The sequence below is a fragment of the Leuciscus leuciscus genome (assembly GCF_965113295.1).
Source record: "Leuciscus leuciscus genome assembly, chromosome: 14".
NCBI classification, from domain to species: domain Eukaryota; kingdom Metazoa; phylum Chordata; class Actinopteri; order Cypriniformes; family Leuciscidae; genus Leuciscus; species Leuciscus leuciscus.
The window spans coordinates 42590880-42604929 of NC_138738.1; the positions used below are offsets into that span (position 1 = coordinate 42590880).

A 14050-nucleotide genomic window follows, 5' to 3' on the forward strand; every position below is an offset into this window, starting at 1 on the left:
CACTCCACACGCTACACACACTCCACACGCTACACACACTCCACGCTACAAACACTCCACGCTACACACACTCCACATGCTACACACACTCCACGCTACACGCTACACACACTCCACACACTCCACACGCTACACACACTCCACACGCTACACACACTCCACACACTCCACGCTACACACTCCACACGCTACACACACTCCACACGCTACACACACTCCACGCTACACACTCCACACGCTACACACACTCCACACGCTACACACACTCCACGCTACACGCTACACACACTCCACACACTCCACACGCTACACACACTCCACACGCTACACACACTCCACGCTACACGCTACACACACTCCACACGCTACAATCACTCCACGCTACACGCTACACACACTCCACACTACACACACTCCACGCTACACACACTCATAAGCGTTCAAACACCACTACTGCTGCTGTACTATAATATACTATACTATAATACAATACACAACCAGATCTAATACTATAATGTATTTGTATTTTCACTGATGATTTCTAGTGAAAACTGTTGATGTTAAACTAATATTTTCACTCCATGGTGCAACAACAATACAAGCACAAATTAATAAGCATTAAAATACCCAAAAAACAAACAAAACAAAAACTTGCTAATGTAATATAATATAACATAATTTTATAATATAATACACAACGTGATCTAACCACGCTACACACACTCATGAGCATCCAAACACCACACTACTGCTGCTGTACTATAATACAATATAATATAATACAATACACAATGTGATGCATTTGCATTTTCAGTGATGATTTCTAATGAAAACTGTTGATGTTTTCATTAAAGCGCAAATTAATAAGCATTAAAATACAAAAAAAAAAAACTTGCTACTGTAATATAATATAATTTATAATATAATACACAACGTGATGCATTTGTATTTAAAATGATGATTTCTAATGAAAACTGTTGATGTTAAACTGTACTATTTTCACTTCATGGTGAAACAACAATAAAGCACAAATTAATAAGCATTAAAATACAACAAACATGAAGAAAAAAAAATCTTGCTGCTGTCACAATCATATACTGTAACAAATATACTATACTCTAATATACTACACAACGTGATCAAATAATATAATTTATTTATATTTTTAATGGTTATTTCTAATGGAAACTGTTGATGTTAAACTGTAATATAATTTTTTTTTCTGAGAATCTATTATACGGCAAAATAAAATAGATCTACAGAGAACTTACTCGTTTCAGCTATTTCATTGTCTTTTATATATATGTTTTACATAAAGTGATTCATATTTCACATTTTAATATGAATACAATATGCATTTCTCAGCTAAAACTGGAAATCTTAAGAATTAAACATTAAAATGTTTGTGACCTGAAAACAAAAAACACATGTAAAGGCAGGATATTGCAAATGAGGCCTTTCTCTCTTCTTAATCACACCTTATTCCATATATTTGCATTCAAATTTGGTTTAATTTCATACATGAAAGGGTGTTAGCGCAGTATTTATCTGAGCAGAGATTACCCCGATAGGCTTAAACTTAAATTAATGGGGAAAAAATATTATTACATTAGAAGCTAATAATAAGAAGAGAGTCTTAGTAGGGAATATTGCCACAGTCCTCTAATTTCAAACGGTAATGATTAAATCAAGAGAGGCATAAAATGGCCAGAACCGCAGCGACGATGCCCTCATTAAGGACAGCCGGCATCGGACTGACAATACTTCCATGCACTCTCTTTTAAAAAGCCCTGCGCTATCGTTCCGCAATCAATTTGAGCTAAATGCCCTTAGCTGTATTTTTAAAATCTAATTTAATAACTTAGAATAGGAAACATTATTAATACTTTTTTATCAGAATGGTTTCCCCGATGTTAAACAGCCCTCAGCGCTGAGCTGTAATGAACATGGGGAGTGTGCATTATTAATCTTTATGCTCAAACTCATTTGAGCTTTTCTTGCTGTAGAAATATAAGGAGGGGAAAGGAGCAAAATTAAAAAGGGGGATAGAAATAAAGAGATACGTCTTAGATTCACTGACACCTGAGACGGGGGAACGAGCAGAAATCCCACAGGCGCATCTGAACACCTGCTTCTTTGACGTGTTCTGCTCTCGGTGTCTCGAACGAAGCACTCGACACAGCCGTCGCCGCTAAAAGAGCCGGCGCTCGGCACTCGAGGCATTGACGTCTACCGCAGTTCTCTCTCACTGCCTCGTACGCCACTGGGCGTGAGGTGAGCTCCCCTCTCTAACTCTCTCTCTCTGTCTGAGTGGCTTTTAATTAGTGTCTGAATGAAGCCGAGCGCCACTCACCAGAGGGCTAGAAAAAAGAAACACAAGGCCTGAGGGTTTATGAAGGAGTGCGTCTGGTATTTACCTGGAATCCTGGCTTCCGCTGGTATTTTCTCCTCTGTTGCATCTCTGCAAAGCTGGCCGCTCCTGCTGTGTATGTGTAGGCCATGTGCGGCAAGAAGCTGATCTGGTCGAGACTGGGATAGGGTCTCAGTCCTGGGAGACTGGCTTGCACCGGTGGCATGAACGTAGGGGGTGGAAATGCGCTTTGGGGAGGCAAAGAGGTGTATAGGGGTTTGCCTGCGAAGGGGTTCAAACCAAACATGGGGCTTGAGCTTTTGTCCAGATTGCTGTGTGCATTAGGGCTGCCGAACTCCTTCTTAGAGAGATACGCCAGGTTGAGCGGCTCGTCCGCGTGTTCGCGGGGCGTCATGACGTGGTTATGGTCATTCGGGGTGATGCTCAGCTTGGGTTGGCTTTTCACAGTCAAGATGTGCTTTGGCTCCTTCATGAGCTTTGGCAACGAGAGGTCGAGAGGCTCGGCCTGCAGGTCCTCGGAGGTGAAGCTGTTGGGCGTGTAAGAGCTAGTGTGGGAGTTTTTGGAGGAGGCGGACGACAAGTTAAGAGGAGATGGAGTGTTGCTTCTGGAGTGGTCCAGCTTACCGCCCAGATGCTTGTGGTTGGAGAACTGGGAGGTTTTGGAGAGCCTGAGTGGGGTGTCGCAGTTGTTGTGAAGCTCAGGGATGGAGGGGAATGTGTTATGGTCAGTGCCTTTGACCAGGGACATCGGGGAGCGGATTCCTAACGAGTCTTTAGTGGGCGTGTGAGCAGAGACCGGATGACCAGACTCCACGTGGTTCCTATCTAACGGAGGAGTCCTGGAATTAGAGTACTGAAAGACTTTCCTTTGCTCAAACCACTCTTTCACGAACTCCTGCGGAAGGCCGACCGCTATGGAGATTTTCAGTAGTTCGTCTGAGTTGGGCTCCATGTTCATGGCGAAATAAGCTTTCAGCACTGACATGTGGTCCTTGTAGGGACTGATCGGGCCGTTCATGGCCTTATCATGGTGCAAAAGGCCATGCTTCTCAGCAAAATAGCCGGGTTTGTTGGTCGTGGCGTTCTGAGCGGGCTGAAGCACTGCTTTTATCTCCTCGTTCATCTTGCAAAGGTAACGCTCATGCTGGTGCAGGGGAATGGGACCAGGAAAGGTCTCTTTGCAATATTGGCAGGAAAACGGTGTAAACATTAGATTATTATTCTCATGCGATTTGTCCTCTATACCTAAATCTAGCATATGATTCGCCTTCTCTTTCTTGATATTGCTAATTTGCCTCTTAGAGTCGTTAGTCAAGCTCTGAAGGCAGGCTTTGGCTTCGTTGACCTTCTCAAGCGTGTAGTCTATGATGCTCTTGGTGGCTCCATTGTGGCTGATGAGTGGAAGAGTGTTTTGGGGTCCACCGTGAGAGGCGAGTCCTTGCTTCTGTTCCTCTATGTGGGAACCCAACTCCTTCATGTATGCCTTCAACTTGGAGATCTCCTCTGGCTTGCAGTCCATCTTTTGTCGACAAACTGTGTTGTCCACGATCTGCAGGACTTTCTGTACCTCGCTCAGGTTGTTTCCCAGTGATGGGTATCCCAGCATTTGTGCCTCCATACTCATGCCCAGGTGTTGAAGGGGGCTCTGGGAGTTGTGAAATCCCAGTGGACTGCCTCCCCTAATACCCCCGTTCAGGAACGGGCTGCCCGTACCGTAGCCGTGAGAGGCCATCATCAGCTTATAGTCATTGAAGTCCAGTGGTTCAGATTTGATGTTGAGGTGGTTGGACTGGTCTTGCAGGCCGAGCGGTTTGCCATTCTCCAGTTTGTGTCGTAGCTGTGAAATGGCAGTGTTTGTAGGGGAGGAAGATGCAGAGGTTGGAGATGAACCCGTCTTCAGGTTGTTCCTCACTCTGCCGTTGATGGCGATCAGTCCGATGCATTTCTTGCTGCTTATGTGTGAACTGTAGGATCCGGAGTGTGAGAATCGTTTCTTGCAGTTTGGACATTCGTATGGCTTCTCACCTACAGTGAAGAAAGGCAAAGACGTGAGAGATTGCACTGTTTTCAAAGTAATGAGTCATCTATTGAAACTTCTCATGAAAAGTTGGCTGGGACAAAACAAACAAACAACCAATTCATTCTGATCTAGAATCAAAGCATTCTTAACTAAGGAAATGGGTAATGAAAGAAAGAAAAGGACATACCACTGTGTATCCTTAGGTGCTCCTTTAGATGGTGTTTGTATTTGAAGGCCTTGCCACATTCAGTGCATTTGAACTTGCGGTTGCCAGAGCCCTGGTTGAGAATCTGGTGCTGTGGACGAGAAAATATTCACATGAGCTTCTCTTGCACAAACACACAGTCACACACAACAGGCAAGATTTCAGTGAATAATTTCACGACAGGCCAAATGGCTCCCGTTGCAAAGCATCATCTTGCTTTGCTTGGGTGCATTTGAGCAGCGATAACAGAGGATCTCATACCTTTTCATTTCCTGACTCTAGAGCCAGAAACGCTGCATTGGCAGCGAAAAAAAAAAGAACAAAAAAATCCCATTTCCAAGACTTTTTTCCTCATTAGGGAGGCATAAATGATCCACTTCATCTAATTTAGCATAATCGTTCCAAATAAATCTTGCATATTTAACCAACACATCCTTCAGATACCTGAGCAAAGAGTTCATTACGCAAAAAGGTGGGCTCACATAAATGTTGCAATTTCGTAATTGGGACGCACATTTGTAGACTGTTTAAAGGCTTCAAACGTCTCTTTAATAATGCGTGAATGCGGCTTGTAGGCAGGCACTTCATTTGCTGTTCAAAGGTAGAACATGAACGCTGCACCCCTCGCATTTGCAATTCAAAGCAGAGCCTCAAAAATCAAAATATAATAACAATAACAACAACAACAACAATACGGGCGTCAGTGCGGAGAAGCGGAGAGCACACCAGGCGAGCACAATTAATTCAGAGTGGGTGGTGAGTATGTCGAACGGGCCGAGGAACACAAAAGGCCTGTGAGCGCCGCCCATGATCGGCTCCGACAACTGGTGGGGAGAGAGAGAGGCCCGCATTCCACTGGAGACAGATGGCATAAAGCACAGGACACAGGGAGGATTGTTCAAACAGCGGCAACCTTCAAACATCAAGCGGGGAGCCGTGCGGCCCACGCCGGGGAGGGACCCCACCATTCGCTCATATGTTGCTGAGTCGCATAAACAAACAGCAACAGCTGCTTTACGCCCCCCACCTTCCCTCTGAGGATGGAGGCAGGTTTTAGTCCTGCCATTACCCTCGATGTGATACAGTCACTCCGCCGCTCTAATTGTGACTGGCAGCAGCGAGAGGAGAGGGATTTTTCCACCCGGTGTGATACTGTCGCGCTCACAAGTGTGTCAAGCACGATGTGGGCGGAGCATTTGATTGGGTATTTGCATATTTGTCGTGCACAGCAAGTAAAAATCAGCTTTATCGGTAGAACAGACGCTCTAGTGTATATCCTGACTGATTTCAGTGGATTTCGGGTTTTCAGACAACGGCACATTTTCAACGGGAAAGTCTTTCAAGATGAAGCGCACAAACAAAGACCAACAAATAGGAAGTAATTTGTGGATTAGAGAGGTCACGGGTGCAGAATGGGCCATCTGTTTATGTTTTGAGCGGCCCGTGGCATCAGGTGAAGAAGTTGGCAGCTCATCGTGTATCAAATCATTCTGTTCTAGTAAGAACGTCATGTCTGAGAGATAGAAGAGCGGCTGTACCTCAGCTCAGATGATTACATGAGCGACTGTGATGCCACACTACACTTGTGGAGATAAGTTTGAAGTAGCTTAGTCTCCGGAGACTCATTGTTCTACACTGACCTGCTTTACCCGCCAGAAGACACCCAGTGTGTCTACCTGTTCACACAGGGGAACGCAACAGCCACAACAACCCACATAATGTGTGTAAATAATGCTTCAACAGATTGTTAAGAGATAAAACGCTGAGTGCTTGACTTGCGTTTATCATTTACGCACATGGAAATTATGATGTGTTACTCTGTCACCGCGGAGAAACTGATTTTTAAAGAACATAAAAAAGAAAACCTAAAGAGCGGATACAATTTCTAAATTGGAAATTAACATAGCCATTCGATCGTGAATATAATACTTGCAGAATCATATCAGAGCAGGCCATCAAAAAACCATTTAGACCTCAATTAAGGTTATAACCATTAAAAGATCTGCATCTTCAAAATGCCATGAAAAATTAATAATGATTGCCAATCAAAATGATATCTTTTCTCAGAGGGAATACAGCACATTAGATGTAGAGAGAGAGAGAGAGAGAGAGAGAGAGAGAGAGCTCACCTGATCTCGTCCTGGCTTGTGTGTGGCCATATGTCTCTCCAGCTGAGTGCGGTAAGCAAACGTGTAGCTACACAGAGGGCAGGCGAAGTTCTCCTCGTTTTTCTCGTGCCGGTACTTGATGTGTTCCTTTAGGGAAGTCAAGCGTTTGTAGCCCCGGTCGCAGTAGGGGCAGGTCAACAGTTGGGCAAAAGCATCTGGAGTTCCAGGTGGCAGGTCTGCAGAAAGAGAGAGAAGGGCAACGGGCCAAAAGGTCAGCAAACCAATGGCAGCGAATGGGCGCTGTGCCCAGGCTGGTATGAGGAGGTATCTGTACAATCTGCTCCGCTGTGTGCCATCGTCAAGGTTGGCACTGCCACCCATACACACACTCACGCCAATGCATGGACACACACTCACAATAAGTGCACTCGAAATTCACACGATTCGCTGAGTTTTGCTCCTGGGCTTTATGTGATGGAAGAAATGCAACACGCTCTTTTCCACTCTTTATATGAGAACGTACCAGTGATAGACAGATATGTCAGCCAGGCCAATTATTTTGGATTATATTTGGCCAATTATAAGATGATTGGCACTGGCCAATAACTGCAGCCAATTAAAAAAAACTAAGTTAAAAGTAAAAAAAGTGGTAGTGTCAGTTCCAAAGTGGATAATGCATATTTTCAGTAAATATTGTAAAAAAAAATTATAAAAAAAAAAAAAAAATAGAAAAGAAAGATTTATAAAAGAAATTGTGTCCATCCTATCTGCTATCATTAAATATGCTTTCCTGTAGCTCAACCAGTAGCGCTTGCAACGCCAAGGTCATGGGTTCGGTTCCCAAGGAAAGCAAGAACTGATAAGAGTGTAAATGTGTAGCTTGAAATGCAATGTAAGTCGAATCTAACACATGCATAAATGTAAATATGATGGCAAAAATGAGAATAGCTTCGGCTGCTCTGTAGATGCATTATTTTAGAAAAAAACTAACATATTTTGCACATGCTGGATCTATGCAGTTTACTGTACAGTATGTTAACATTAAATTTAGACAATATTTTGAGCAGTATATTTTGATGCAGTGTTGGGTCGCCACTTGACATCCAATTTTAAATAAGGGTCTTGAAGCAGAAGTCAAGTCTCCTTCATTTATACAGCGCTTTAACTATATAGAAGCAGCTTTACAGTGATAATAGGAGATTACAGTAACAGAGAGTGTTTAGGCTTTACAGCAGATCTAGAATAAAGTTATTGTCCAGATAAAGTTAGTTTTGATTGATTCACTTCCGTTGTAAAGATCATTAGTTATTAACTTAGGGGCCGCTAACACACACTGTTTCTCACAGAAAACAGAAACTTTTAATGCGTTCATTTGCACAACAACGGTGTTTGGAGCTCGAGAACGCAAACTTTAAAAATAAGCAGATGCTAAACACAGAATTAACCATGAGTTCTTTAGACTATTTTGGAATTAACTGCTGCTAACCCAAACTGGCTAAAAGCAGTTGTTGACACTGGTTTAACTGTAGACGCAGTGCGATTGCTGGCGTGTTCGGGGCCAGTTGTGTTCTCTCCGCTGTAATGGCTTCTGGTGGCTCGCACGTCTAATTTTTCACACGTTCTTCATAAGAGAGGTATGTGGCGTAACCCCCTCGGGACGGGAGATTTGGGGTTCATGATTTCACCACTCGGACAGCTGGCCCTCGCTCTAAAGGTAAACACTCAGACGACAGCTGGCCCGCGCTCTCACCGTTCTCCTCGTGTCCGTGGGCTTCGGGCGTGGCGAGCCGGGATCGGGACAGTTCCTCGGGAGCCTCGGGGTAGATGATGGCTGTGTCTCCTCTCTGGAGGTATTCCGCAATGCTGACCACATGACTTTCACTGTCCACCAGTTTACGCTTCCCGAAGAAATCCTCAAACTCAGTAGCGCAGTGGACGCTCTTCACTAGAGACACACACACAGAGAGAAAGCCTTTAAATAAAACCTGCATCCATGTGAGAAATATAGTGCATTGAAAGGTGATGGAAACATGCGGCAGCATCTGTGATAAAAGAACGCAGGAACATTAGAGAAACGTTCTGGGAGGGATATGTCTAAATTACTGCCGTATCTAGCCACCTAATGGCCACTAAAATAAGAAATATGACTTAATCTAACGGGAGAACCATTCGAATTGTGGGAAAGCTTTTAACGATAAACCCTTTTTCTACTTTTAAATGTATTAGAGGCAATCAGACATGGAGCAGAAAGGATGTATGCCGTAATCCCAACATCGCCTCTGAGTTCTCTAATCAAACGCATAACTAGGCGGATTCAGACTTAAAAATGAGAGATTTTTGATGGGAAAATGCATTTCTTTTGGCATTTAGAAAAATGAATGAAAATTTTATTTCTCAGCTGTTTCTCCGAGAGAGCAAACGAAGAGTTCCTGAGAACATCGCATGAATCTCTTCTCGAGTTTCAGAAGACATCTTAAAAATTGTGCTCAGATTTACCAACATATCAAAGTCAGACATTAAAATGAAGAGATCTCAATATGAACTCAAACGTTTCTCATCGAACAAGCCGAGCTACTCTATATTCAGTGTATTGCTCTACACTGAATGACAACTAATGAATCATTTGGGTCTATAAGATAAGGAGTGCAAAAAGTGCAGCATGGGGTGTAAACATGCGTATCTTTGGATGTATTTAGGAAAAAAATATATAAAATTGCGACTTATAAAACCGTATCAATCCAAGGCACTCGAGAGTTAAGGTTAGGGTTAGAGAGTCGAGTGCCTTGGATTGATACGTCTTCATGAATCATTGGGGTCTGTTTCGATTTTTAGGAGAATCATCTGAGAAAAACATGAAACTTGAAACATGAAACCAAGTACTGAGCTATGCAAGAGAATCCCATGAGCTTCAAAAATAAAGAGTAATAATTGTTCTCTGCAAGAGCAGACGCAGGACACTGAAGGCGTTCTCTGTTATTATATAACAGAATATAATCTAACAGAATAAATAGCTTTGACAGGTCCGTCACACAAGTTAAAGATTACGTGAGAGACACGGCGCATGTTGGACTTGAGTTTTATAAGCTACCTTTTAATTAGGATGAGCTTGTGTAAGGTGTAAACTCTGTCGTGAGGTTTGTCTGACAGTAAACATTTTATCGTCTCATTTGTGCAAAGGTCGAGCCGCTGGACTGTGTCGCTGTCAAAAATGTCTTGAAAATGTCAGAGAGCCGGCAGCCCTTTAACATTATTTAACAGAGCAAATGATTTCCCTCCTCTCTCATTACTCGCCGCGTTCACGTGAACACGCGTGAGCGACAGATGAACACATTCAGCTCCTCGCTGGTGTGGGTTCTGCGGCTTACACCATCTAAACAAATCGAGTTTACGCACAAATTAGATTTTGGCCTGAAATGCGATTTGGGGAAGTTCGCGCTCGCAGAAGAAAGCAGTGTAAAGTCTTCAGTTCCTAATGTTCTCCTTCTGCCGCTGGAGTGGAGATCGTGGGCCGACTCGAGGTGTGCGTGTCTCTGGAGTGTGTGTCTAACATTAGAAAGCTTTATTAAAACTACACATCCCTCCTCCTGAAGTACATCACCAGTGACAGCTCGTGGAAATAAACACTGATCTCAAGCAGAGAGTCGGAATCACTGGAAGATTGTGGATTGAGATCTAGTTGAACAACAGCGATGATAGAAGCAGAAGAACAGTGTTCAGGATCATGATAGACATGCAGTTCTGCCTTTCAGACACTAATAACACTGTTAAACAGCACATGTTCTGCTTTCGTCCCATGTTCATCTTTCTTTGTATTATAATTAATGAGAATCTGATGAAAGTTACCCATTGGATTAATGAGAATTACAAACAAACAAAAGGAAAGTGTCTGTTCACACACAGTCATGAAGTTAAAATGTGTCTAACTGTCATTAGAATATCGTCACAATGCAGAAAACTCTTAATGCTCCTAAAATAAGCTTAAAAAGGATCTAATGTGCTTTTTCTACCTGTCTTTAGTGTGTAATGTTGAAGTTCTTCTCTATATTAGTGTCAGTGTTTCTGAACTCCTGAAACGCCTCCATTGTAGTCTTGAGTTTCTTTCGGGAACGAACACGTCACAATATTACTCATTATAATAATTCATACGCAGAATAAAGGGGCGGGGCCTGGTTGAGTTAGTTAGTAGTGTGTTAAACTGGCGGTTATGGTAAGGGGCGGGACATTTCCCCTACACGACCAATCACAACACACTGCTCCAGCCAACCAATCAGAGCACAGTGTGCTTTTCAGGAGGAGGGGCTTCATAGAGACAGGAAGTAAACAGAGCGTTACTGACAGACTGGGAAGAGAGGAGCCGCAACAATGGAGAATATGAGGAGAATAATCAACATTCAAGCAGGAAAATCTGTTCTAGTAGAGCCCGAAACAAAAAAAATATGATTTTTAATATGATTCTTTAAAAATGTCAAGCGACTCAACACACTCACCTGTACCGTTCGCAACCGGCTGCAAAGTGGCATCGGGTCCCATCGTGTCATAATCTCCCTTCAGTTCATCTGAGAACGAGACAGACAGAAGAGTCTATTAACACACTGACACACTGCATCTGGCGGAAACATCTCGTTCTGCATCTCAGGACTCACAGCGACCCACTTATTTACACACACACACACACACACACACACACACACACACACACACACACAGCAGAGGAACGAGCCGAGCGCGCTGGGAAACAAGAGAGAGCAAACTCAGCTCAAGAATGTTCCATCCACCTGAACAAGCAAACACACACACAGAGAGAGAGAGAGAGAGAGAGAGAGAGAGAGAGAGAGAGAGAGAGAGTGTGTGTGTGTGTCTTCAGTTCACTGATCCGTCTCTCTGGCACAGAAACTAAACACTGAGTCTCTAATTAAACCACTGACAACATGAGAAACACAAATGCAGAAAACACACACTTCGATATCATTATTGTGAGATCATCTCTCTGTGTTTTCACCTGTTGCTGAACCTCCTGTCTAACACCGTCATCCATTAATAACACAGATGATTTACCATAACGACGTTCACTGTCAACATGAATAATCAGTATATTATCAGAATCGACTCTATTTACTTCACTAATAAACGCTCCTGGACTCAGTTTTTTAGTGGAGCTCATTAGATTTTACTGACATCTTTTTTCCTGCAATCTCATTTCTGTCGATTTGACTATCAGTGTTTCAGGGGAACATGGGAAGTGTTCAGGGCTGGTGTCTGAGCGAGCTCTCGTCTGAGTACAAGAGACCCGAGCCGAAGCTATTCCTTATGATGATGATTTATCTCGAAACATCTGAACACACACGCTCCCGTCAGGACCGTCAGGACCGTCAAGACCGACAGGACCGTCAGGACCGGGAGAACATCTGAACACACGCGCTCCCGTCAGGACCAGGAGAACATCTGAGAACACACACGGCTCCCATCAGGACCGTCAGGACCGGGAGAACATCTGAGAACACACACGGCTCCCGTCAGGACCGTCAGGACCGGGAGAACATCTGAACACACGCGCTCCCGTCAGGACCGGGAGAACATCTGAACACACGCGCTCCCGTCAGAACCGGGAGAACATCTGAACACACGCGCTCCCGTCAGGACCGGGAGAACATCTGAACACACGCGCTCCCGTCAGAACCGGGAGAACATCTGAGAACACACACGGCTTCCATCAGGACCGTCAGGACCGGGAGAACATCTGAGAACACACACGGCTCCCGTCAGGACCATCAGGACCGTCAGGACCGGGAGAACATCTGAACACACGCGCTCCCGTCAGGACCGGGAGAACATCTGAGAACACACACGGCTCCCGTCAGGACTGTCAGGACCGTCAGGACCGGGAGAACATCTGAACACACGCGCTCCCGTCAGGACCATCAGGACCGTCAGGACCGGGAGAACATCTGAACACACGTGCTCCCGTCAGGACCGGGAGAACATCTGAGAACACACACGGCTCCCGTCGGGACCGTCAGGACCGTCAGGACCATCAGGACCGTCAGGACCGGGAGAACATCTGAGAACACACACGGCTCCCATCAGGACCGTCAGGACCGTCAGGACCGGGAGAACATCTGAACACACGCGCTCCCGTCAGGACCGTCAGGACCGGGAGAACATCTGAGAACACACACAGCTCCCGTCAGGACCGTCAGGACCATCAGGACCGTCAGGACCGGGAGAACATCTGAGAACACACACAGCTCCCGTCAGGACCATCAGGACCATCAGGACCATCAGGACCGGGAGAACATCTGAACACACACGCTCCCGTCAGGACCGGGAGAAAGACGGGAGAGGAAAACAAGCAGGCCAGGTGATTTACTTCAGCTTTCTGTTAGTGATAACAGTGTCACACACTAGAGACGGGCATTATGGGAGATGAGAGAGAGTCAAGGACGAATCTGACTGACCGGAGCAAACACACGAGGATATGAGAGAGAGAGAGAGAGAGAGAGAGAGAGAGAGAGAGAGAGAGAGAGAGAGAGAGAGAGAGAGAGAGAGAGAGAGAGAGACGAGAGAGAGAGAAGAGAGAGAGAGGAGAGAGAGAGAGAGAGAGAGAGAGAGAGAGAGAAGAGAGAGAGAGAGAGAGAGAGAGAGAGAGAGGAGAGAGAGAGAGAGAGAGAGAGAAGAGAGAGAGAGAGAGAGAGAGAGAGAGAGAGAGAGAGAGAGAGAGAGAGAGCTATCTCAGGACTGAGCTATGAGTCGAAGGTACCAGAACAGACACACCGGCACCAAACGCTGGAGAACACACACACACACACACACACTGAGGAAATGCCCACAAGTTTGGAAAGAGAGCATAACAGAGGAGAGAGAGAGAGAGAGAGAGAGAGAGAGAGAGAGAGAGAGAGAGAGAGAGAGAGACTTTGGCTTTGGCTTCTTCCTCTGGAGCTAATGAACGTCACCCAGCAGCGCAGAAACATGGCCGTGGTTTTTATCACACACACACACACACACACACACACACACACACACACACACACACACACACACACACACACATCATGGAATTGCAACACAGCGGAATCACAGACATTCCGGCTCCAAGAGGGTTTATCAAATTAAAGGAATGTTCCGGGTTCAATAGGAGTTAAGCTTTATCAACAGCATTCGTGGCATCATGTTGAAAATAATGACAACAACTCTATCACTGACTCTCAGAGGGTACGCTAATACTGTGGACATGATATTCACATATACAGAAAACAACAAACCGTAACTGCAGAACACAGGACTGAGAGTGTGCGGAAGGGTTATTATCGGTAACAAACACTCAAACCATAAATAATACAATTCCTGTT

At 44.7% G+C, this 14050-nt stretch overlaps 1 protein-coding gene across 2 annotated transcripts in view; it reads right to left on the reverse strand.

Moving 5' to 3' along the window:
* The window catches only part of zeb2b (zinc finger E-box binding homeobox 2b), a 19028-nt gene extending 7132 nt beyond the window's left edge, over positions 1–11896 (reverse strand). For both annotated transcript variants that reach the window (XM_082136122.1, XM_082136121.1), the window contains exons 1-5: positions 11192–11896; positions 8455–8649; positions 6726–6940; positions 4579–4687; positions 2418–4396 (exon numbers count right to left, since the gene is read on the reverse strand). In XM_082136122.1, the coding sequence (XP_081992248.1) occupies positions 2418–4396; positions 4579–4687; positions 6726–6940; positions 8455–8649; positions 11192–11234 (2541 nt within the window). In that variant the 5' untranslated portion in view covers positions 11235–11896. The remainder of the gene's footprint in view (positions 1–2417; positions 4397–4578; positions 4688–6725; positions 6941–8454; positions 8650–11191) is intronic.
* Positions 11897–14050: the final 2154 nt, after the last annotated feature.